Consider the following 26375-nt stretch of genomic DNA (forward strand, 5'->3'; position numbering starts at 1 on the left):
GAAAAAATAAAAGATAAAGTGGACAGTGAACAAACTTGGTTATGGTTAACAACAGGTACATTAAAGAAAGAAACAGAGTCACTAATCCTGGCTGCGCAAGAACAAGCTATCCGCACAAATGCCATTAAGGCCAAAATCGAAAAATCCTCTGATGATGCCAAATGCAGACTTTGCAAAGAAGCTGATGAAACTGTTGATCACATACTCAGCTGCTGTAAAAAAATCGCGCAGACTGATTATAAATTGCGGCACAATTCAGTAGCACAAATGATCCATTGGAATTTGTGCAAAAATTATAATATTAAAACAGCAACAAACTGGTGGGAACATCAGCCTGAAAAAGTCACCGAAAATCAGATGGTCAAGATCTTGTGGGATTTCCGTATACAAACCGACAAAATACTGGCGCATAATACACCAGACATCACACTGGTTGAGAAAAATAAGGTCACAATCATAGACATCGCAATACCAGGTGATAGCAGGGTCGCCGAGAAGGAACATGAAAAAATCGCAAGATACCAGGACTTAAAAATCGAAATTCAATGACTATGGCACAAACCAGCAGTGATAATTCCAGTGGTAATTGGCACACTGGGTGCTATACCAAAAGCACTGGAATTACATTTAAAACAGTTAAAAATTGACAAAATCACCATCAGTCAAATGCAAAAAGCCGCACTGCTTGGATCTGCACGCATATTATGAAAATACGTTACGACGTCCTAGGCACCTGGGTGAGGCCCGACTAGTAACCAATGCCAAATCCAGCGAAACAACTGGCCGCTGTGATACAATTGTATAATAATAATAAAAATCAAAGCATGCTTTGAATCATTTACAAATCTACCAACGTCTATCCTAGATTTTCTAATTGAATTTTAACATTTATTTTACTTTGGTATCTTTTTCAAGGGCCAGTGTTATATAAATTAAGATGTTGGATTGGATTCAGGATAGCCATGTTTAAGTCTCTGCTTACCATGCATCTCACTGGATGACTTTGGACGTTGCTTTTCTTAGTGCAGACTAATTCCCAAGACTGGTGCTGTGAGGATAAAATGAGAAGTGATCTCACGTATATTTTGCGCTCCAGGGAGGAAATGTGGGAGATTAAAATAAGAGAACAAAATAGATTCTTTAATATAGCTCTTATGCAACAATTTTCTTAGATTACATTGCTGTGTTTTCTGTTAATGTTTCTTCTTTTTGACAAAGATAAGCCTAAACTGTGTTGGCTTTTTTGGCATCTGCCACACACTGCTGGCTCATATTTAAATGATTGTCCACTAAGATTCCAAGATCCCTCTCACAGTTACTACTATTGAGCAAGGTACACCTATACTGTACCTGTGCATTTTGTTTTTCTTGCCTAAATGTAGGACCTTACTTTTTTCACCATTGAATTTTTCAGAGGCTACAAGTCAGCTCATTGAGCTCCCTGACTGGCAACTATCACTAATGCTAGCAATATTGAAAAGATGCTACATTGCTCAAAAAGTGCCTCTTTACTATGAAAACCAAGTCTTGGCATTTAAGACTCCATGCCCAAGAGCCCCCAACTTTAGTTGTATTAACATGTGAGCCAGGGACAGCATTGATATGAGCATTTAATCCTCTCCTTTTGGCTTTTGCTTTGAGGGATGCCTTCAAAGAAGCTTACCAGATGTCATTGTTGGAGTGACAAGCACTAAGCCAGTTGGAAAACTGCCCTCCAGAATTTGGGCAAATCCTTTAGCAAACACCTTCGCCTATAAGGGCATGAATGAAATTGAAGAACATGCTTCTCACAGTCATCAGGAGAAGAGCTCAGGTTGGCTTGGAAGCAGAAGGAGATTTCCTGTCCACCAGCCCATCCAGGCTCCAAAATGATCCAAGCTCTCTTGGTAACTATATGCTTAGCGTTTTTTCCATATCAAGGTAAGATGTTTTCTTTGGTTTCCTTTTTCATATTCTTATTTAAATTTCTATGGTGCCCAACAAATTTCTATGGTTTTTCTTTTGATGCTAACCAAAACTTGTTCCACTTCAGTTTCTAGAGACTTAGCAAAAGAGTGCTTGCTCTCAAAGATCACAGTTATTCCAAAGTTACATAGATGATTTTTTTGCTTAATCATCAAGGTTTTCCAATAATGTGAGTTCAAAAAAAGGATTAGAAGACTGAAGAGGACAGAGAGGCAGAATTTGTGGCAAGAAAAATTCAGGAAGCAAAATGTTAAAGAAAAATAAAGAGCTTTCCCTTTTACTCTTCTTTCAATTACAATTTGACTTCCTGTATTTAAGCTAGCATAATATTCAGCCAAACAAAAGAAAATGCTATTGTTATTACAGAGAATCTTCCAACTGTACTTAAGTAATATGATACTAACTTTCCTCAATGCAAGATTTTAAATTATCTTAAATGATTTCTTTCCTTCTTTCCTTTTACTCTGCAGAAAATCAGGGCTGCCCCTTCTAAATGCTCCCCATGTTCTCATTCCTTCTGTGGGCTGAGATACCTTTTACATGCCAGTTGACCAGTCTGTGGCTCTTCTTCCTGTCTCCCAAGTCATTCCCACCTATCATTACAGATCATGATACTCAATTGATTCAGATGGTTGCCAAACACAAGTAAGGGTTAGAAGCTCAGTGGGATAGCCTTGGGTGTTTTGTAAAGAAAGGAAAGATGGGGATGTCCTTACCAGGAGAGCAGCTTTCAAAATTAGAAAAATAATTTATAAAGAACACTATATTAAAGAAGAAAGGGAGATGGAAGCAGTGGTGACATTCAATTTTTTTCCCTATCGGTTCTGTGGGCGTGGCTTGGTGGGGGGGGGGTTGACATCACTCATGGCCATGCCACTTAGTCACTTGACACCCCCCACCCCACCAAGCCATGCCCACAGAACCTGGTAGGAAAAAAGTTTCAATTTCTATTCTATCTATTTTCTTCCCAGGCCTGGACTAATCTGTCAAAGGCCTCTCACTCTCCCTTCGCCAAGCAACACATCCTTACCTTCCGGGGTTGGTTGCTGCCAGCATTACTGCTGGTTCAGTGCATACGCAATTTTGTGTGCAAGTTCTCTCCTCGCTCATAGGCATGTCTGACGCATGCTATGCGTGCTTGCCCAGTTACCCATATATAGGTCTGCTCATGCAGAGAATATTTAAAAAACACCATGCCGTGCCAACCGGGGAACAGGTTCAGGGCCATGGCAGGCCTGGGTTACTGCCGGTTCCAGCAACTCAGGCCGGCAAACCACTACCAGTTCGGTTGAATCAGTCCGAACCAGTAGGAACACACCTCTGTTACCTTCTTCCTGTGGCTGGCTGCCACGGAAGGCAAACCAGGGCTGAGCTGTTGCCGCCAGTCCACATCTCACCCCCACTTTGTTATGAGATGCTTGCAGCTGCTGCTTCTTTTTTTCAGTGAGGATGGATGCTTCTTGCACCAAAGAGAGACGGCGGTTGTGCAGGCTTCTTGCAGCAAAAATTACCGGAGCAGCTCCGCTTCTTGAACGTGCTGCATTGCTGCCCTGTTCCATGTGCTGGCCACACACGTGCACATTGTTGCCTGTTGCAACTGCACTGGAGGGACTTGCCTGGGCAAGTCCTAACTAACTCTAACCCTAAGCCTACGTCTAACCCTAAGACATTGAGCATGTCGATCAGAAAGCTTGGCAGTTTGGCTAGTATAGTACTCCCTAGTATAAGTCTCCTGTATGAGCAGGGGGTTGGTCTAGATGACCTCCAAGGTCCCTTCCAACTCTATTACTGTTACAAAGTAGCAGTTCAACTGGAAGAAATTCTTAATAAGCTGTATTTGCATAACAACCTAAGTTTGTCTATCTTTTTGAATAATGTATGTACATAATGTAATATGGTTTACTGAATTGTGTGAATCTAACTATTGTGATTTACAGCTTCTCATGTTATCCTTATCACTTACGTACAAAATTGCACATTCGTTGAGATTTATTTATTTTTCTGATTATTCACAATCCAAAACCTTTCTTTTCCAGCTGCCCAAATCAATGTCTCTAGATAGTCTCCCAGCTGTCAAACATCATTCAGCAAATTGCATACCCAAAGAAAACCTGGATTTCTATGCTGTGTTCCACTAAAAAAAAAAAAGAATAACAAATTAAGTTGTGAATGTGAGAGTGATAGAATAATATCCCAAAGTAAACCAAACTTTTCTTCTTCTTTTCCCCCCTTTTGAAGGGAGCTCTATAATCCTGGAATCTGGGAATGTTAAAGATTATGAAGTAGTGTATCCACAAAAAGTCCCTGCATTGCCCAAAGGAGAAGTTCAGAATGCTGAGCCAGAGGTAAGAAAAAGACCATAGCAAATTACTTCTTGCCAGACAATATAATTTTGGGTATTCCTATGCTGCCATCTAATGATTACCTGAATTTTTGCATTGCTATCTATGTGCCTTGTTCATCAAATTTATATGGCCATTCAATTCATACAAAATTGAGGAGACTCCTTGCAATTTAGAGTAGAATTCCTAATATTAGTAGGTTACTATAGCTAATAAAGTGTTGAAAAACACCCAGCCGTAGAGGGGAGAGGGATCAAGGTGGAAATTAGTTTTGGATCATTTCATAGCTGCAACAGATCCAGGAGTAACATCCTCCCTCCCTCCCTCCCTCCCTCCCCCCCCCCCTCTCTCTCTCACACACACACACACAACTGGAAGTTCCATTAAATTTTATCTATTCTGTCCTGAAGAGAAGGGGAAGTTCTGTTTCTAGGTGAAGATGGTAATTTAAGCTTAGCAGTAAGAACCAGATTCAAGACCATCACTGGATGACTTTTGAGTCAGTCTCTCTCTCCCAGCCCAACTTCATTCACCAAAATGTTCAATTGGAGATTGAGATCTTGAACTTATGCAGGAACGTTTAATTTAATTTAAGATTTTATAGTGCCCTTCAAGCACCTGATGAAATACTCTAAATCTAATAAATAATTTGGGTACAGCTCTCCATTTGACACAGGTATAGAATTATTAAGAGGGTACACATTTAATTTGCCTATTTTTTAAAAAATAAAATTAACTCTGAACTTTTTGCATTTCAGACCAAGTATGAAGATACAATGCAATATGAATTTAAAGTGAATGGAGAGCCAGTGGTCCTTCACCTGGAAAGAAATAAGTATGTTAACACAGAAGTTCTTTTAACTGTACTAGGACTATACGGATAATGTATATTCTCAGACATAATCTTAGAGAAATAATAATTGAATTGCTTTGTTTGGAAAACTAAAAGTAATTTATATTTTACACTACAGGAAAAATAGATATAGTTGGTAAAAATTTGAATTATGTTTATCCCAGAACTGAGAATTTTTTATTTGTGCTTTCTATGGTACATTGCTAGACTATAACAATTTAGATAAAGTTGAACCATTCAAAGCTCATAACCTTTTATCACTTGAATTACCTAGGTTAGGTATGAAAAATTATAGTTTTAAAAATTATTACTTATGCTGCTTCACAGATACCCCATCAATCTGAATAACATTTCCTAAGAGATATATATAGCCAGTCAACTTATATCAGAATTTACATATTGAAGTATGAAAGATATGAAATATTGTGCCTTATTAAGACCCAAAAGGGGACATGACTAAATAAGCCCAGATTTCACTACACTTTTTTAAAGAATGCCATGTGAGTCTTCTTGGTTGTGTCCCATTTTAACTGTAAATCAAGGTAGTAATAAATACGTTATGCAAATATAAGCCACCTGGCTTATATTTACATAATAACTAACTATTGAAACAAGTTTTTGGTCTTTCACTGACTCATCTAGCCAGACTTTTTAAAAAATGGCAGCTTTGTTTCACTATAGGAAACAAAAAGGAACATAATCATTTTTCAGCAGAAAAGAATAACATAGTTGGAAGGGACCTTGAAGGTCTTCTAGGCCAATCCTCTGCTCAATCAGGAGACTATACCATTCTATAACTGTCCAATCATTCCTTGAAAACCTCCAGTGATGGAATATCCACAATTTATCAAAGCAAGCCTTTCCACCAATTAATTGTTCTCATTGTCAGGAAATTTATCTTAATTCTAGGTTGGATTTCTCATATGTAAATAAACTACTAACACCACTAAAAGAAAATATGCCATTTCCATTACCCCCAAATTTGATTTGATTTGATTTGTTTATTATTTATAGGCCGCCCTTTTCCCTGAGGGGACTCAGGGTGGCTTACAATTTGTGGGGAGGGGAATACAAGACAAGACATGAGACAATACATAAGTAAAAATAGTACACAACATTCATTCATCATTCGGGTGGGGACGGATTAGAATCTTTATCCCCAGGCCTGACGGGATAGCCAGGCCTTGAGGGCTGTGCGGAAGGTCTGGACGGTGGTGAGGGTGCGAATCTCCACGGGGAGATCGTTCCAAAGGGTCGGAGCTACTACTGAAAAGGATCTCCTACGCGTAGTTGCCAGTCGACACTGACTGGCAGATGGAACTCGGAGGAGGCCTAATCTGTGTGATCTAATAGGTCGTAGGGAGGTAATTGGCAGGAGGCGGTCTCTCAAGTACTCAGATCCACTACCATGGAGGGCTTTATGGGTGGTAAGTAGCACCTTGAAGCGCACCCGGAGATCAACAGGTAGCCAGTGCAGCTCGCGGAGGATAGGTGTTATGTGGGCGAACCGCGGTGCGCCCACAATCACTCGCGCGGCCGCATTCTGGACTAGCTGAAGTCGCCGGATGCTCTTCAAGGGCAGCCCCATGTAGAGCACGTTGCAGTATTCCAGCCTAGAGGTCACAAGGGCCCGAGTGACCGTTGTGAGAGCCTCCCGGTTCAGGTAGGGTCGCAACTGGCGCACCAGGCGAACCTGGGCAAATGCCCCCCTGGTCACAGCCGACAGGTGGTGGTCAAAGGTCAGCTGTGGGTCCAGGAGGACTCCCAAGTTGCGAACCCTGTCTGAGGGGTATAAAATTTGGCCCCCCAGCCTGAGTGATGGAACACTAGCCAAATTATTAGGAGGGAAACACAACAGCCACTCGGTCTTGTCCGGGTTGAGTACCAGTTTGTTAGCTCTCATCCAGTCCCTAACGGCTTCGAGATCCCGGTTCATCAGGTCCACCGCTTCATTGATTTGGCACGGGGTGGACAGATACAGCTGAGTATCGTCCGCGTATTGGTGGTATCTTATCCCGTGCCTCTGAATGATCTCGCCCAGCGGTTTCATGTAGATGTTAAATAGTAGGGGGGATAAGACCGAACCCTGCGGCACCCCATATGTTAGGGGCCTAGGGGTCGATCTCTGCCCCCCAACCAACACTGACTGTGACCTGTCCGAGAGGTAGGAGGAGAACCACTGCAAAACAGTGCCTCCCACCCCCACCTCCTGCAGTCGTCGCAGAAGGATACCATGGTCGATGGTATCGAAAGCCGCCGAGAGGTCAAGGAGAACCAGGATGGATGCATGGCCTCCATCCCTGGCTCTCCAGAGATCATCAGTCAATGCGACCAAAGCAGTTTCTGTGCTGTAACCAGGTCTGAAGCCGGACTGGAAAGGGTCAAGGTAACTAGCTTCCTCCAAGGACCGTTGAAGCTGGAAGGCCACCACCTTCTCAACAACCTTCCCAACAAAGGGGAGGTTGGAGACTGGACGGTAATTGTTAAGAACGGCTGGATCCAAAGATGGTTTCTTCAGGAGGGGTCTTACCACTGCCGCTTTAAGTGCGGCGGGGAAGTGCCCCTCCCGAAGGGAGGCGGTAATGACCGCCTGGATCCAGCCTTGTGTCACCTCACTGCTGTTGGCAACCAGCCAGGAGGGACACGGGTCCAGTACACAAGTGGAGGCACTCACAGCTCTTATGGCCTTGTCCACATCCCCAGGGGCAACATCCTGAAACTCAACCCAGAGATGGTCTGCCAATTTATCCCCTTGTGCCTCGGCTGGATCTGCAAAGGTGGAGTCCAAATCCGACCGAAACCAAGCAACTTTGTCCGCTAAGAACTGGACATAATCCTCAGCCCTACCCTGCAAGGGGTCCCCCGTATCCATCCTATTTAGGAGGGAGCAGGTTATCCTAAACAGGGCGGCTGGGCGCGACTCAGCGGACGCAACCAAGGTGGCAATATACGTTCTTTTTGCTGTCCTCAATGCCCTGATGTACTCCTTGGTGCAGGTTGTTAAGAGTGCTCGGTTCGATTCAGATTTATTGGACCTCCATAGGTGCTCTAGGTGTCTCCTCCGGCGCTTCCTCTCCCGGAGCTCCTCGGTAAACCAAGGAGGCCTCCGGGATCCGCCGACCCGAGGGGCCGTAGTGGCGCAATCCGGTCAAGGGACTCCGATGCTGCCGAGTGCCAGGCAGCAACCAGAGTCTCCACCGAACTGTGGGCGAGAGTATCAGGAATAACCCCAAGCTCCGTCTGGAACCTCGAAGGGTCCATAAGTCGCCTGGGGCAGAACCACCTGGTCGGTTCCTCCTCCCTACAGTGGGGGTTTGGCCTCCGAAAGTCAAGCCTCAGTAGGCAGTGGTCTGACCACGACAGGGGTATGATCTCATTACCCCTCAGACCAAGATCACAAGTCCACTGCTCCGAGAGGAATACGAGGTTGAGCATGTGACCTGCTGAATGGGTTGGGCCCCGAATTACCTGGGTCAAGCCCATGGCCGTCATGGAAGCCATGAACTCCTGCACCCCATCAGAGTGTTCACCGAGCGAAGGCAGATTGAAGTCCCCCAGGACCATAAGCCTGGGGAACTCAATTGCTAGCTCGGCTACTGACTCGAGGAGCGAGGGGAGGGCTGCTGCAATGCTGTTGGGAGGCAGGTACGTTAGCAGCAGACCCACTTGACCCTTGAGGTCCAACTTCACCTGCAGGGACTCACACCCGACAAGCTCCGGAGCAGGGATCCTACGAGGTACTAAAGACTCCCGGATAACAATAGCCACACCGCCACCCCTTCCCTGGGCTCTCGGCTGATGAAGCACCTGAAATCCATCTGGGCACATCTCTACGAGGGGGACTCCTCCCTCCGGGCCCAGCCAGGTTTCAGTAATACATGCCAGATCTGCCCTCTCGTCTAAAATTAAGTCCCGGACGAGGGGAGCCTTGTGAACAACAGACCTGGCATTTAGCGACAACAGCCTGAGACCAGGGTCCTGATTACTCGCGCCATCTGGCCTCAGAGTGGGACTCATAGGGCTGGAAGGAGGGATCTCTGTGACGTAGCGAGCCCTCCTTCCCCGGTAATGGCCAGCCCTAAAGTCCCCGCTATATCTGCCCCTCCCCATTATGACCGCAATGCTCCGACCCACTCCCGTGTCCGTGGTTCCCTCAACCACCCCTATAGCTCCCGCGTTCCCCAGCAGGCCCTCCGAATCAGACAGACTCATTTACTCACTCAGACAATCCCCATGTAATAATTAAAACACATAAAAAATACAGTAGCAATAGGGTAATAAAAGTGGGCCATTCATTCAATCACAAACAAATCCCATGCACTCACCATACCAGTTAAAAATTGCGCGGTTAGAGTGTCCTTGGCCGCCAGATCAAAAGGCGGTTAAAGGGGCTGCCGAAGGTGTTAAGTCCGGGCTGCCAAAGATGTGGAAAAAGGCAAAGTCTGAGTGGCTGAGATGGTTGCAAATGGAGGGGGCAGGGCGTAAATGCCAGATTTTAACAAGCAATAGCTTCGCAGTCTCACCCCCTCTAGGTCAGGATATAATCCAAAACAGAAGCCAACAACGGTCCATAGAAGATATATAGATAGTATGCAGGGGAATGTCTTGTCTTCCCCCTCGCCTATAGGCCTGAAAGGGTCCAAAGTCTGGTGGTGGCTGGAACAGGTTGAAAAAGAAAGGGTGTGTGTGTTGGTTGTTAGGACGCCAACTCCCCCTCCATATTTCTGCCATCCTCTATCGCTCCTTTCATAAAACATATGCACCACAAAAGCACAGTCCATGGCGTCCTGAGAGTTGTAATTAGGTGGGCGCTGTCCGAGTTGGTATTCCAGGGGCAGTGACGGGTGGCAAATGTGTAAATGCCACATCACCATTGAAATTAGTATGGCTGTCACTGTTCTGAAAACATGGGAAGTCTCTGAAGTCCTGGTGCAATTTAAAATTAATGCTAAGACCGAGATACATATTTGGTACATTGAGATTAACTACCTGGCTTTGATTTTAGAATGTATTTTCCCTTTGACCATGCTATATCCAAAAGATGTTTTTTGTTGGCTCAAAAAAAAAAACACATTTTTGGAACAACTATGACCTGGATGACTGAGAATCTCCATAGACCATTCTATATGTGCCTCTAAATGTATATTCCCTTTATTATTAAGTACAGGCTATAAAGAAATTGCCCTATATGTGGGCATTTCTGTATCACTATCTTGTACCACCGGCGAGATTGCATGCTAAATTCAAGTGCCCCCTTTTGTTTTGTTTAAATATAAAGGCTATCATGATTTCAAAGGCAGCATCTGGATGATCACATTTTGGCATGGAAGCCAAGCAGGGCTAGAAGTGGAAGACTAGCAAGGAAGATGTAGATTAGAAAAATAGAAGGCAATGCCAGAAGCCATAGTTGTGACACTAGAAGTGGAAAGTGACTCCATATATTGGTTTAAAACTTCAAGGCACATGCTTCTGTATGAAGCATCCATTTTTGAGGTTGCTTCATTTTACTCTTAGGTAAATAGAACTATGCAGCTCTCCTTTATAGACCAAGGAGTTTCATCCAATTGTTGTATAGACCAGAAGAATAAAAAGAAGAGGCAATGCAAAATGTCTTCTCCTAGGCAATCATATAACCTCTGAACCTTGATGAAGAGAATTGCACTGCTTCCTTGGTGCAAATATTTTCTTCAGGTGAATCTAGTATGTTCAGTGCTCCTCTTAAATATATAACCTCTTGAGATTGAAATTCCTGGTCCTTTCTTTTGATACCAAACAATATAGGCTTAAAATACAGTAGTTGTAGAAATATTATAAAATTATCTTTGTCCTACTTAATTCCTGACATAGATGTTCTCTTGTTTGCATTCCTTCCAGAGGACTTTTTTCCAAAGATTACAGTGAGACTCATTATTCCCCTGATGGCAAACGAATTACAACAAACCCTCCGGTTGAGGTAATATCCAGAGTGTCTTACTTTTATGAAGTAAAGGGAAAGAATATTTGTGCACAATATTCCAAATATGCATATACCAGACCAGGCTATTCAAACAAGAAGGATTGTATATTTATAAAGTATCTTATACTGAAATAGTCATATAAGGATGTATGGAACATTAAACCCAGTTTGTTTTATTCATTGAATTAATAGGAAAAGATTTCAATCAACCAGTTACTGTTTAGAAGCAAACATTTTGGGGAGTGAGTTTCACAAATAGATTGATTATCAGGTTTATAAGATCTACATTTTCATTTTTAAACCAGATTATTGTGATAAATGTGGAATCATTTGTTTGTAATACTAAAGGTTAGAGAAATTCTCTTTCCTCCTATACAGAAATTCATTTGATACCTCTCACATTAAAAGGATCCAGAACATGGTTCCCCAGCACCAACATGTTTCATGAAGTCATTGTCCCCTTCCCCCAAATTGATCTAAAAGTGCATCCTCTGTCTCCAAAATTTATCTACTTCTGGCTTAACATCTTCAAAGTTCATACAAATTGTTCCGACTGAGTGTAATGTCTATATGGATCCTGTTTCTAGATAATGCTAGGAATTATATCTGTGTATATTTCTGAAAGCTTTCATTGTGTTGGCTCAAGGAAATAACAATTAATTGGTATCTTCCCTGGAGTGTGACTTGTTTTTATGAAGTTTTATATTTATCCTATGTTCATTTTGGAACAATCAATATTAAGCAGGTCTTCTTCTCCCCTGAATTAAAATGTTCTTAATAATTATTGTCTTAATATTTCATTGATGATGTGGAATACATTGGAACTGCACTTCTCATTAAATCATACTACAAACAAGCTTTAACCAGTGTGATCTTTTTGCCCCCATTCAGGATCACTGCTATTATCATGGACGCATCCAGAATGAAGCTGACTCAACTGCAGTCATCAGTGCATGCAATGGCTTGAAGTAAGATAGTCTCTTGTCTTTTATGTATTCTATTAAGAATAAAATACTGTTCTTGGAGTTGCCATAACTCCAACTTAAAATGAAGGACATCAGTTTTTTTAAGCAAATTAGTTGGATGCGACTTCTGCAGAATTTAGAAAGACTTTGGTTGAATACCAGGACAAGCTGCTACCAGTCAGCAGAGACACTAGGGAGCTAAATCAGGTGTGTCTAAAGGAGCTTCCAAGTCCATGTCTCCTTTCTTGATCCACTCTGCACACCTTCTCAAACCAGCTAGATATCTTAGCCACATAAAGATCTCAAAATGCAGAAGGTCCTTATCATTAATCAGATTCAGCATCCTCCCAACAGCTGTTATTGAAGAAAAACACTAAAAGATCCCCTGTGTACAGAGACCATGTCCATGGAGTGGAGGAATGAATAAATAACAGAACAGAATAACAACAGAATAATAAAGGAACAACAGAATGATAGAATAACAGAATTGGAAGGGATCTCAGAGGTCTTCTAGTCCAACTTCCTGCTCAAGTGGCTGTCAGTCTCTTTTTTAAAAAACTAGTGGTGATGGAACACCTACAATGTCTGAAGGTAAACCTTTCCACTGTTATTTTTTCCAACTGTCATGAAATTTCCCCTTAGTTCTAGGTTGCTTCTTTCCTCGGTTAGTTCCCATCCGTTGTTTCTTGTCCCACCTTCAGGTGCTTTGGAGAATAGATAGTCTCCCTCTTAGCTCCTTAAATATTGGAAAACTGTTATCATGTCACTCATAGTCCTTCTCTTCGTTAGACTAGATGTACCCTGCAATCTCTCATCATATGTTTTAGCCTTCAGCTCCTTGTTATTCTTCATTGCTATACTCTATTGTTATTCATGTTATTCTATCTTGCCCTCTCTAAGCAGATGCTTACCAAGAATTTTTATTTCCATCCTGACTCTTATCTTAAATTGCTATCAGATCAATCTGATTTTATTTATTTTATCACAGCCAAATACAGTGCTATAGTATGTACAGTACATTGTAGTATTTCCTCTTATTATTTTTAGATATTTTAGAATAGTTATATTTTCCTTCTTTATCCTTTAAAAGGGATCTGATTTTTGGTTTTTTATCTGTTGATGTATGGCTGAATAAAGATTTTTAAGTGTACAAGAGCGGTGTGTGTGTGTGTGTGTGTGTGTGTGTGTGTGTGTGTGTTTATGTGTGTGTGTAAAATATAAAATATTTCACCCTTACAGAAAAACAGAATATTTCAAATAGTTGTAGTTTTGCATTTCTGTAGCTGTAAACTTTAGGGGTTTTTTTAAACCCTGGAAATATACAATATTGGATTCCATGCCAAACTATCTCTGTACAAATATTATAAAGATATTTTATGGTTGTACTGAGTATGTGCAATCTCTTGTATTTTTCTCATCATAGCTGTATCTTTGAGAAGCATGAGAAAGTGACATGAGTTCTGAGGGTAGAAAATAAATATTTCAATTAGTTTTAAGAAGGGATTGAAAAACACAGGGAATGTTGACTTGGTCAGTTAAAAATAGCTCTCAGAGCTTAGTTATTTCCTTGCAGACATTTCATTACCCAGCTAGGTAACATCAGCATTGCAGGTCATCCCTGAACTAACAATAGTATCTTCTATTAGTTCTCCATCTGTGACCACCCTTTTATGTACTATTTTACAGAGGACATTTCAAGCATCAAGGGAAGACATACCTTATTGAACCCTTGAAGCTTTCTGACAGTGAAGCCCATGCAGTCTACAATTCTGAAAATATAGAAAAGGAGGATGAGAGCCCAAAAATCTGTGGGGTAACTGATACTTGGGAATCGGATGAGCCCATCAAAATGAACTCTCAGTTAAATCTTACTCCTGAAGTAAGTCTTATATTGAAATCTTATGTATATAACATGGTTAGATAACAGGGATTCATTTACTTGTTTCTAAAATGTAAAGTAAAAGAAAAATTCTTTGGGGGGGTGATTGGATAGAATTCATAAGGGAGAAGCCCCCTTTTCTAAATTCTTTATCCCCAGCAAGTTGTGGTTATATACATTATGTTTAATTGATCCTTAATTGGTCCTTTATCTTGAATGTTCTAGCCTCAATGTCTGCTCACTTTATTCAAACTGGATCTTCTGCAGCAGAGTTAAGAAAGTGACAGACAGCAAGTAGAGAAATTGCATTCTAGAATTGGAAAATTGGCCTTGTAGTTCTGTATGCTGAAAAACATGAATACTTTTTCCTAGGGAAAGAAGCAAGTAATACACCCTCACACATGCAGATCTTAGCATGAGTAAACTTCCTGAGTAATTTGGGCATTCTAATGGTGAAATTTAACAATGGAATGCAGGAGGGAAGGACTCTTTCCAGGGGCGGACTGCCGGGGGTTTGCAGGGGTTTGGGAGAACCTCTAGCTAAGATTCTGTGCAGTTTGGAGACCCCCCCCCCAAATCCCACTCCTAGCTGGTTTCAGGCTCCTCTCCCAGGAGTCCCCACACAGCCATTTTGGATGAAGGTAAGTGTAGGGCATGCACAAAGGCTCGGGATGGGCAAAAAACAGGCCTAGCAGAAGTTCAGGAAAGGCAGAAACAGTCTCCAGAGGGCCTCCAGAGCAGGGGAGGCTGTTTTTGCCATCTTGAAGGCTCAAGGAAAGCCTCCAGAACCCAGTGAGGGCAAAAACGCACCCCCCCTCCATGGTGCAGGAGGCCAACTAGGCCATGTCTACCATGCTCATGCCCACCCAGCAACCAGGGAGAGAACCGTTTGCTAAAATTTTGAAGCCCATCCCTGGCTCTTTCCCAGGAAAATAAGCGGCAGATTAACAATGAGTCCTTGGATTGCAGAAAGAAGCTCAGAAGGGATTCTTTCCCTAAAACTTTCACAGGATGTATCCAATGGTTACACAGAGTGTACTTTAGTTTGGCAAAATTCCTGTCTATAGGAGAGCAGCAATAAAGAAACTATTCTGGGCCTTTAACTATGTTGTTCTTGTTCTTGTTCCTTGTACCCAAGAAGTCTGAAACAATACTTCAGTAATCATTTTAAAATTACATCAAAAGAAAGATATAAATCTTTGACCATTTAGAGTAAATTCTGGGGAGGCAATGTCTGATTGCCTCCCCTTATCTTGTCAATGATGCATCATGTGATATCATTGTAGGCAGGGTCTAATTAGTTCCATAGCAGGACCACATCACCATATTTCTCATATGATTGGTTGAGATCCTTTGTTTGAGAAAGGGGAGGAAAAGTAAGAAAGTCATTGGAGCATCAGGCTGAAAAATAGGTCAAAGAAAGCCATTCCTTCACATGCTTGTTTTCGTTCCTATTAAATTCTGTTCAGAACTAGGTATTCATGTATAAATTTATCTTTAAGTGTCATTATCATAAATTCAAAAACAGATTAATTGGAAGCAAATGCCACACCTTATTTATTTATTTATTTATTTATTTATTTATTTATTTATTTATTATTTATTTATTTATTTATTTATTTATTTATTTATTTATTTATTTATTTATTTAGTATTGCCCTCTATTTGCCCATTGCGACTCAAGGCAGCTTAGACTCTATAAAGCCACATTTAAAACAATAAAGCTAATAAAAAGAATCAAATAAATTGATATCATAAAATCATAACAAAATCACACCCATCCCCTGTCCCGGCGACAGCAGATCATACAAACTATTTAATGGGCTTCATCCCACTCTGGGTTCCCCTGGCCCACTGGCAAAACCAGGTCTTCAGCGCCTTCCAGAATAGTATTAGAGTGGGGGCCTTCTATTCTCTGGGGGAATGATGTTCCAGAGAGAGGGAGCCACCATGGAGAAGGTCCTTCTTATGGATCCCACCACGTGTATCTCTTTGGGACCCCCACATTCCATGCTTTCCCGCTTAAATGGATCAGGTAGATGTGACTGGCAAGAGATGGTTTCTCAAATAACCCTATCCCAAGCCATGAAGGGCTTTAAAGGTGATAACCAGCACCTTGAGATTTGAGATTTGAGAAGTTTATTTATATGCCGCCCTTTTCTCTGGGGGGACTCAGGACATCTTACAACTCGAAAAGGGGGGGGGAAACAAACATTTAACACGTAGGACAGTACGTCATTAAAAAACACAACATTCATACCATTCGGGTGGGTTACAGTCTTTAGCCCCAGGCCTGACGGGATAGCCAGATTTTGAGGGCTGTGCGGAAGGTCTGGAGGGTGGTGAGGGTACGAATCTCCACAGGGAGATCGTTCCATAGGGTCAGAGCTGCCACCAAGAAGGCTGTCCTCCGCGTAGTTGCCAGTCGACATTGACCGGCAGATGGGACTCGTAGGAGGCCTAATCTATGGAATCTAATAGGTCGAGTGGAGGTGATTGGCAGTAGGCGGTCTCTCAAGTACCCAGATCCACTACCATGAAGGGCTTTATGGGTGACAAGTAGCACCTTGAAGCGTACCCGGAGATCGACAGGTAGCCAGTGCAGCTCGCGGAGGATAGGTGTTATGTGGGTGAAGCGAGGTGCACCCACAATCGCTCGTGCGGCCGCATTCTGGGCCACTGCATTTTGCTCCAACTGGAGCTTCTAGATGCTTTTCAAGGGCATCCCCATGTACACTGCATTGCAATAGTCAAGACAGGAAATGACTAGGGCATGAGTGACTACAAGTAGGGATTGTTGGTCCAGGAAAGGGCATAACTGGCACACAACCCACAGTTGCACAAAGGCCCTCCTGTGCACGATTGCCAACTGCTCTTTGAGCAAGAGTAGTGAGTCCAGGGGAACTCCCATATTATGTAGAGGGTCTGTTTGGACCCTCCCATCCAAGACCAAAAGTGGAAACTCTCTCTGAGCCAACAAACCCCAAGCCAAGAGCCACTTGGTCTTGCCAGGGTTTAGTTGCCAGGGTTCCCCATCCAGCCCCTAACAGCCTCCAGGCACTGTGAAAGGGAGGACACAGCATCACTTAAGTCACCATGGGCTGAGACATACAGCTGAGTATCATCAGCATATTGATGATACCTCAGTCTATGGTGATAGATTATCTCACCCAACAGCTTCATATAAATGTTGAACAGGAGCGGAGAGAGTACTGAGCCCTGCGGAACCTCACAAAGCAGTGGGCAAGAGCTGGAACTCTCTCTTCCTATCAACACTGACTGAAAGCAGCCACAGAGGAAGGAGGTGAACCAGGATAGCACAAGGCTTCCCACTCCCAACCCCCAAAGCTGCTCCAGGAGAATACCATGGTTGATGGTATCAAAAGAAAGTGGTTTATGTCATGACAAATTTTTTTTAAAGGTGACAAATTTTGTTTCTGCTTGACAATCCATTGCATAATGTAATTTTTCCTCAAAAATTTATCAGCACATTCTCTGCATTCCCCAACCTTTCCAGCTTTGCAGACTTGCAGGGGGGGGGAGAGGGGATGGTTCCACGTGAGCAATGGGGTCATATGTATGCACAGCTCCATGTAATCAGTGGGAACACACACCCACTTGGGCAAATAGAGCATGTCCATCCATGCTTTCTCGCTGCCCATGCAAGTGGAGATGCCCATGCTCATGCCAATGCTCATCTACCACTTCCAAGGCCTGGTAGTGGATTGTGGTCCAGGGGTTGGGGACCCCCCCCCCTTTAAGTACTAAAATTTAAACAATCTGTCTCCCTATAAATGTCTTCCTCAAAGAGCCAATATTTCTGAAAGGCCAAGTATTTTGACCAGGGACAGGAGTGTAACAAGCAATTTTCTGATTATCTGATGATGACCAAGATTCTTGCTGGCTGCTGAGAGCAACATGTCTGAACAGCCTTTTGTTTATTGTTTCATTTAGCAAGACAGATACTTGCAAGCCCCAAAATACATTGAGTTTTTCATAGTTGTGGACAACAGAATGGTAAGTATCGTGGATATCGTTCTAATTTTTATTCTGCATTCATTTCTGCCTTATTTTAATGTGGGCATTTTTAAAGACATTAACAAACATGCTAACTGGATTTCTCTTAACATGTGCTTCATCATAAACTTTGATGTATTTTTTTGTTATTGGACCCAACCAATATTTACAAAGTTAGGAGACATTTGTGTAAATATACTCTAATTTGCACATTTGTTCTTCCGGGATTCCATCTAAATTTGTTTTTATCCCACACTGGTTAAAAGTTATATAGGTTTCTTTGAAACATTCCTGCACAATTTCTATATCCAAGTTGACAACACATGAACAATAAGATGTCTAGTGGAGAATGCTTGGTATGTTACACTTCTCTAAACATGGAAATATGGTATCCAATTTAGGAAAGCATCTCAGTAGGCTAACCAAAAGTTTCTCCAACCAGGAGGAGAGCACAAGTATGTTGCTGAACTGTTAATAATCTTAATATATTAATGGCATAAATGAATATTAAAAATCAACAGAAAACAATTATTTGGACTGCTTGGATAAAAATATTTTTGTCTGAATCAATAAATGCAATGATCCTTTCACTGTTATGTTCTTCTTCCTTCACACCATTCTTCCTATAATTATGATCTCATCTTAACTTTTTTTTGTCTTTTCTGTAGTACATGAAATACAACAGCGATTTAACTGTTATAAACACAAGAGTATATGAACTTGTCAACACTTTAAATATGGTAAGAGGACATGGCAAAAATTATTTCACTTCTTGGATTTAAACTTCTCTCAGGCCCATCCCAGATTTTCACTGTGTTCACATAACACACTTAACCAGATAAAGTTAAGTGTGTGATGTATTTACCTTAAGTAAGGTAAAGAGAGCTAGGAGATGGACTTCTATAAGAATGCTAGCCTTTGGGGCTTCGAGTGAAGAAAAAAGAGATCATTTGGCCAGCATGATGATTCAGCATGTAAGGCCATCCCAAAAAATGGGTTAATTCAGTAACTAGGTTAATAAGCCTATTATGTGAATACAGCCACTATGTTGAGAGGTTGCAAATCCAAAAGTGTTGCAAGAATACAGTCAGAACAGCACCTGTAGCTGGATTCTTTGAAGGCTGTGGTTAATGGTTCTGAACTTGGACATTAGAAAGAGATGGACAAAGTCAGCCAATAGATTGTGAAACTGATCCCTGAGAAGAATCCTGGAGAGAGGAACTCAATTTAAGTTGGATTGTGGTACCTAGGAGGAGATACACTCATATTGTAGTGTCCTATTTGCCTTCTTTACATTTTCACTGTTGATGATCTTTTGGAATCTGGGAGACAACAGGAAGATCAATGAGCCAACTATCCCTTTAGTCCTCCTCCTCTTCTATTCCTGATTACAGAGAATAATCCCCTGCTCCTTTTTTCATTTTATTTATTTCTCCTGCTTAATGTACATTATAGAGTCCATAGTGCTGTCAGAGCTTGGTGGTTTCCTTGCCGACATTTAATTATCTGACTAAATAACTTACTTGAGTAAGCAAAGCAACAAACTCAGAGAACACCAAGAATTCCACAATTCAGCCTTGAGCTACAGAGATGTTTCCTCTATTGATGCCTAGATTTTTTTTCTTCACCTGCCCTTAGACGCCAATGTCAGTTGCTTTTTAATCTTGAAAGGTTTCTCAGGGTTTATTTGTATTTGAGTTTCTAATTGTTGCCATGTCCACCTGACAGATGTTGAGACCTTTGAAAATTTATGTAGCACTGATTGGCATAGAAACTTGGACCGACGAAGATAAGATTAACGTGACGGAATCAAACGATGCCACTTTGGTATCATTTGAAACATGGAGAGAAACAGATTTGCTGCCACGCAAATGGAATGATAATGCTCAATTACTCACGTACGTCTCATTGTGGGGAAAGGGGAATGGGTGTCTGTGAGTGGAGGATTATGGAAAGTTTACTGCTTATACAGTTTTTCCACTCTATGCTGTGTACTTTAAACTATATGTGAACTATATCTCTCGGTCAAAGTGAACTATTTTTTTTTTGTAGATGAGAGCTGGTTTTGAGAAGTCCTTGAATTATTGCAGGTCAAAACCTTAGCTTGATTTCATTACACTTGGATTTAAAATTGAAACTCAAATGCTTATTCTGCAATGCTTTAACTGTACTTACACATACATTTTTCATTCAATTGTGTAATGTTTTGGTTCCAATTCTGCATCAAGTAAATGAATGTGTACATCACACAACAGATAAACCAAGAATAAATTAGAATAATAAAATATCAAATCTATTTATAAATTGACACGTTTGTTGTCTTATATCTATAAGATTGGGCAAATAACAATTGTGCTGTGAGCAATCCTATAGGATACGGGCATAAGACGTTGGTCTTATGAAATATGTTAGGGGCTAAATGGAGGGCAGATCTAAGTGCAAGGGAGAATATTAAGACTACATAATGTGCTTCTATCTTCTATAAAAATAATCCCCTTTCTTTCTTATAGGGACATTGACTTCACTGGAAGAACTATAGGATATGCTCCCGTGGGCAGCCTCTGCCTTCCAAAGAAATCTGTAGCAATTATTCAGGTTAGTAGAAAGGTTGCCTGTTACCTATTTGTACTCAAGTGAAAACTCATATACAGTCATAATTTCCTTACAAATAAAGAGTCTTCTTATTTTTGATCCACACCATCTTTATATGCAGATTTGACATCTCCAGGGCCTGCCTCAGTTGATGGCATTTTGGCACAATGCATTCTAGACACGTAGACTGAGCTTTTTGTATGCCAATATGCTATCATGTTTCTGGATCAGAAGAAATCAAACTGTACTCAATTTTTTATTTAAAAAGAGCAACTCATTCTTAAGTGTGTTTATGGCTTCAGCCTTCAATATTCTGAAAATACTAAGTTGCACAAAAACCGCTGAATATTTTTGGACTGAAGTTGCCTGTAAGTTTTAATAACTAAATGAATGCAGACAGCAAATGGATGGATAGGTTTTGATCTTCTCCTGTGCTGTTGCTTCAGGGCTTTAAAGTTTTCTTCTGGATGTATTTGTGTATGTTCTCAGTCTTGGTGGGCATACATACATACATTCAGAAGAGTTAGCTAGAGGAATTCTGAGATGATATCCTCAACTCAAAATTTTTCACTTAATCACCAATTTTACACACTTAGTGTTAATAATAATTGGATTTACTTTCAGTTTCTTGGCAGACTAACAACAAAAAAAGTATTCTCTTTTCCTTAGGATCATACCCAAGAAACACGTTTGATTGCAGCTACAATGGTCCATGAGTTGGGTCATAATCTGGGCATGAATCATGACACAAAGACCTGTCAATGTCCTGCTAAAACATGCATTATGACTCCGACACTAACGTAAGATTGAGGAATACTTTTAATGTCTTTCCAATTAAATTATTTTTAAATACTTGGAATTAATTGTGAAATTAAATATACTGAGGACTTACAAAAATGAAATAGGGAGTTATTAAAAAATAGAGTTTGGCTCATTTGTGTGTCACTTTACTATGTGTAGTTAAAATGTGTCATATTTAAAAAGGTGAAACTGCTCTCAACAATTGAATAGCAACACAAGAGTTTAAAGGAACAGAATAGGAAGCACAGCCCAAGAAACAAAATATCTGTGATGGATAACAGAGGAAAGCAGGTTAGACATTAAAGACTTTCCTAAAATAGGCAGCAGAAATAGGGGGGGGGGGATTATTTTGAACCATGCAACAGCAGAAAGAAAGGGATAAATTACTGTCATTGGGGTTTTCCTGCCTCACCCCTTATCTTCTATGTTACATTTCTGCCATATATTGCATTCTTCTGAAACCAACAACATACAGGTAGCCATTGACTTACAACCATTTGTTTATCAATCATTTGAAGTAACAATGGCATTAAAATCAGTGACTTATGACTGGTCCTCACAGTTACAGCCGTCACAGTCTCCCTTCAGTCACAGAATCAAAATTTTGGCAATTGGAGACATCAGTATGTATTTACGGTGGTTATAGCATCCTGCGTTCATGTAATTCTCCTTTGTGACTTTCCCATCTGTCTTTCCATATGCAAAGCCAGTGGAGCAAGCTGGAGCCCCTTAATGATTGTGTGATTCACTTAACAGAGTGGCAAAACTGGTTATAAAACTGAGCATGACCCACTTAACCACTGGCTTGTTTTGCAATGGAAATTCTGTGGTATTAAACCAAGGACTAGAAATATTTTGTTCCAGGTCCATGTTTAGCCTTTGCTTCATCAAGAGGAAAAAGGAAAAGGAAAAAGGAAGCAAAAGTAATTGAAGGAATCTTCTCAGCAATTGTCTATTGCAAAACTCCCCGTAACTTTTGTGTAACAGTTTTGTAGCCTTGGTGAGCATGCCCCCTAGGTGGGCCAAGGTGGCGCAGTGGTTAAATGCAGCACTGCAGGCTACTGCTAGATCAGCAGTTCAGCAGTTCAAATCTCACCGGCTCAGGGTTGACTCAGCCTTCCATCCTTCCGAGGTGGGTAAAATGAGGACCCAGATTGTTGGGGGCAATATGCTGACTCTCTGTAAACCGCTTAGAGAGGCCTGAAAGGCCTATGAAGCGGTATATATAAGTCTACTGCTATTGCTATTGCTATTGATCACTTTCTGTTCTTCTGCTAAAGCCCTAGGTTAGTGATGGCAAACCTTTTTCAGCTCTTGTGCCAAAAGTGGGGGGAGTGCAGTGGAGGTCGTGAATGGGTGTGCCACACCCATAATCCTATGCACATGACTCCAGTGTGCATACACGCATGACCAATGCTCTCCCCCATTTTTGGCATGCTTTTTTCGCCCTCCCCAGGCTCCAGAGGCTTTATAGGAGTTTGGGGAGGGTGAAAACAGCCCCACCCCATCCCCGGAGGCCCTCGGTTTGGTCATAGGATCATTTTTTGCCCTCCAGAGCCTTCAGGGAAGCCTCCTGAAGGCTCCGGAGGACTAAAACTGGGCCTATGAGAAAACCAAAAGTCCATTCCCGAATTTCTGGTTTGCCCGTAGGGCCTGTTTTTTGTGCTCCAGACACTTCCTGAAGCTTCTGGGGGCAAAAAATGGCCTCAAAATAAGGCTAAAGTCAGCTGGCCAGCGCATACATGTGAGCTGGCCACCTGAAAGGGCAATGCCTTGCGTGCCCTGATAAATGGCTCCACGTGCCACCTGTGGCACGCATGCTATAGGTTCGCTATCACAGCCCTACGACCTCATTGTCTCATATTTCATGCAATGGCAATGAGGTCAGGAAGTGTAGAGAATGCTATGTAGCCTTTCCCGTACTTACTGAAGGATTTCTGGGCATCATGGTTACTTTACAATATTTCTAGACACTTCATGGTGTTTTGTACAGAAGACCTTGCTTAGAAAACAATGTTGCTTCAATGAATGCCACGAAATCAGTCTGGTGCAATTTTGACCTTGAAAGAAGACCATCTTGTCTATTTAATGACCACCTGTGGATTGTCTTTGTGTTCTTGTTTTCAGCCCCTAACCTGAGGGCCAATGATTATATTCCTATTGATTTTGTATTAACATTAGGAAGGTGTTTCGGTGGGCTTATGATAACATGTTTGCATCCATTTAAGTATACAGTTTCAGAGGTCAGTGTGACACCGCTGATATTATGACCTTTACAACAAAAGAAATAATCAATGAATGGTTTAAGGCAAATAGAGAGTTAGTATACTTGGCTCTTCAATTGCCTCAAAGTATTCATTGCTATAAAAAGTACTCTCTCTCCAAAAGAAGAAAAGAAAAACAAAAATCCACCTGTTTTCCCTTCAATTATATTATTGTCCTTCCACAGAGAGGCTGACTAAAAATGAAAAAATGAAAGGCAGCCCATTCAAACACAAGAAGACGCTCAATCAACTAATATCCCATTGTGTTGTCACTGAAAATGTATTTGGTTAAAAAAGAAAAGAAAATTGGTGGAAATAAAACTGAGAGAGCATAATCTGGGAGTAAGATCAAGGAAACAAATATTTCTCTTAGTCATTTTGTTAGCTTTAGGGAAAAGAATCACTAACAAATCACTTTGTTAGCTTTAGAGAAAAAAAATCACTGTATTTCTTCATTAGTCATCCCTTTTCCATCTTATATGCTTTTGCTATGAATTCTGTTCCTAGTTCAGATGTGGATGATGTCCTAAACTTATTTTATTTCATCTCTACAGTGATGAACCTGTCTATTACTTCAGCTCTTGTAGTGTTCAGCAACATCAGAGATATCTTATTAATTACACCCCACAATGCATTCTCAACCAACCCTTGAGCACAGATATTGTTGCACCTGCAGTTTGTGGAAATTACTTACTGGAGGTGGGAGAAGACTGTGACTGTGGCTCTCCTCAGGTAAATTTTCTTTTTAATCAAAAAGAGTGATTTGAAAAATTTTCTCAAAAATGGGAATCCTTGAAAAATCATCTGGCTTTCTAAGTAGTTTGAGCCATCCAATAGGTTGGTTTGTGAATGGCACATGTTTGTGCCCTTTATATACATGCATATATGTTGTGGTTTCTTGGATTTGGGGAACCAGTTGTGGAGGAATAAAGAATTGGTATCTCACTACCAGTTGGGGAAGACATTGTATTTTTAAACATGGGTAATTTACCTCTCCAACAAAATCCTTCCCTACTAAAAACCCCTATTTTGTTGACATGGACAGATTATCCTTCCCACTATTTTCTTGAACTACTTCCTCCTAAAACATATGATCTTTAATCTATGCTCTGATCCCTAATAATATTTTAATAGGAACTGCAATTTACTGAAGCATTCTCTTTGTATTGTTTTTTTATTATATATTTTTATTTTTTAAAATAAACATAAACAAACAAAACACATAACATAAAAAAATCTTCCATTCCATACAGTGTGTCGATTTGTTACAAGGTTTTTTTAAAAAAAATATTATTTTTTGTTACATAAACAACACATACCCACAACAGTGGGGGGAAAAAACAAAGCAAAAAAGAACAAGAAACAAAACAGAGAAGAAGAAAAAACCATCATCACATATAGCATGTCATTTGGTTACAGGTGTTTTAACATTTATCATTCTTATACATTTATTACTTCATTTAATAGGTATAATTTAGTATCATTTCTTATTCTCTTACCTTTACTAGTTTATCCTAAGTATATTTCCTCCCACAAACACACTTTGTATATACACAACAATTAAAAAAGTAAAACACACACTCACAGAAAAAAAACAAGTATATGTTATAAAAAAGTATATCAGCTGGTTACAACAGGTTTTTGTGCATCTCTTCCATTAATTCATATTAATTCAAATATCTTAACTCAAATGTTTACTATATTAACATCATCATACCTCCACTTTTAATTGACTACAGTTATTTAAACATCCTTCATCCTTAACTATACCAAAGATTTAATCCATAACCACATGCTGGCATTTCATTTACTTATTTATAAAATCCTCCATTATCAAATCTTCATCCATAATATTTAATACCAAAAATTTCATCCTCCATGTATATAATTTATTATCATTCTCCTTTCTTTATTTAATTATATCCTATATCATAGCATTTTCCCCCTATTAGTTAAGATTTAACTTTATATAGATATAGTTTTATTTTATTTTTTTATAATAATTATTATTGTGATTAATAACCTTTATATATAATCCAAAGATATTTCTAACCTTCCCTTCTCATATGCAATTATTATTTATCATAGAAACTCAACATTATATACATTACTATCATCAATTATTATTCAACTATACCTATTACAAATTTAACTAGGTTTAGCTAATTTTAAATTATACTCTTCCATCTATCAGCCTGTGTCTCTCCAGTAACAGAACAGCCTTAAATCTGTTGCCATTCGTAGGTCCAGTTCTCCAAACATCTTTATGAGCAAGTCCATACGAAGAAATCTTTGCACCTTTTTGTTTATGGTGCCTCTCATATAATGCTGCTGCCCTCTTTTTATTTCCTTTATCAGCTTGTCTTTAATTCTCAGTGGTGGTATCAAATGTTTTGCAGATGGTATTTCATAAAGTATGAATTCTTTAATGCTTCTCACTCCTCCTGCGCCCTGTCTTTTGAAGTAAATCTTCTGTGTGGCTGCTTCCCCTTCAGACATTCCATCTTTTTCTCCCTCAGAAGTAAACCAGTTGCCCCGAATATCAGCAAATTGAGAATCTTTATCTCTGACATCCTTAGTTTGTATTTGAAGAACATTCTCAGTTTTTTCCTCGTATTTCGTTGCTAAAAACACCAACTAATCCAATTTTCTCTCAATTCTATCTTGTGTGGCAGATAATTTCTGTAGTGCTGAAAAAATCATTTGAATAGACGCTTGAATAGACGCCATGTTTGTACGCA

At 40.6% G+C, this 26375-nt stretch overlaps 1 protein-coding gene across 1 annotated transcript in view; it reads left to right on the top strand.

The window, feature by feature from the left end:
- Positions 1-1838: 1838 nt before the first annotated feature.
- LOC116516665 (zinc metalloproteinase-disintegrin-like MTP9) overlaps positions 1839-26375 on the top strand; it is a 36155-nt gene continuing 11618 nt past the window's right edge. Inside the window, exons 1-13 of the mRNA XM_032229303.1 lie at positions 1839-1920; positions 4204-4310; positions 5066-5142; positions 11035-11113; positions 12008-12084; positions 13768-13960; positions 14120-14122; positions 17915-17977; positions 18646-18717; positions 19706-19875; positions 20488-20572; positions 21239-21369; positions 24189-24366. Of these exons, the coding sequence (XP_032085194.1) occupies positions 1869-1920; positions 4204-4310; positions 5066-5142; positions 11035-11113; positions 12008-12084; positions 13768-13960; positions 14120-14122; positions 17915-17977; positions 18646-18717; positions 19706-19875; positions 20488-20572; positions 21239-21369; positions 24189-24366 (1287 nt within the window). The 5' untranslated portion in view covers positions 1839-1868. The remainder of the gene's footprint in view (positions 1921-4203; positions 4311-5065; positions 5143-11034; positions 11114-12007; positions 12085-13767; positions 13961-14119; positions 14123-17914; positions 17978-18645; positions 18718-19705; positions 19876-20487; positions 20573-21238; positions 21370-24188; positions 24367-26375) is intronic.

The sequence above is a fragment of the Thamnophis elegans genome, chromosome 13, assembly GCF_009769535.1.
Source record: "Thamnophis elegans isolate rThaEle1 chromosome 13, rThaEle1.pri, whole genome shotgun sequence".
In the NCBI taxonomy this organism is placed as follows: domain Eukaryota; kingdom Metazoa; phylum Chordata; class Lepidosauria; order Squamata; family Colubridae; genus Thamnophis; species Thamnophis elegans.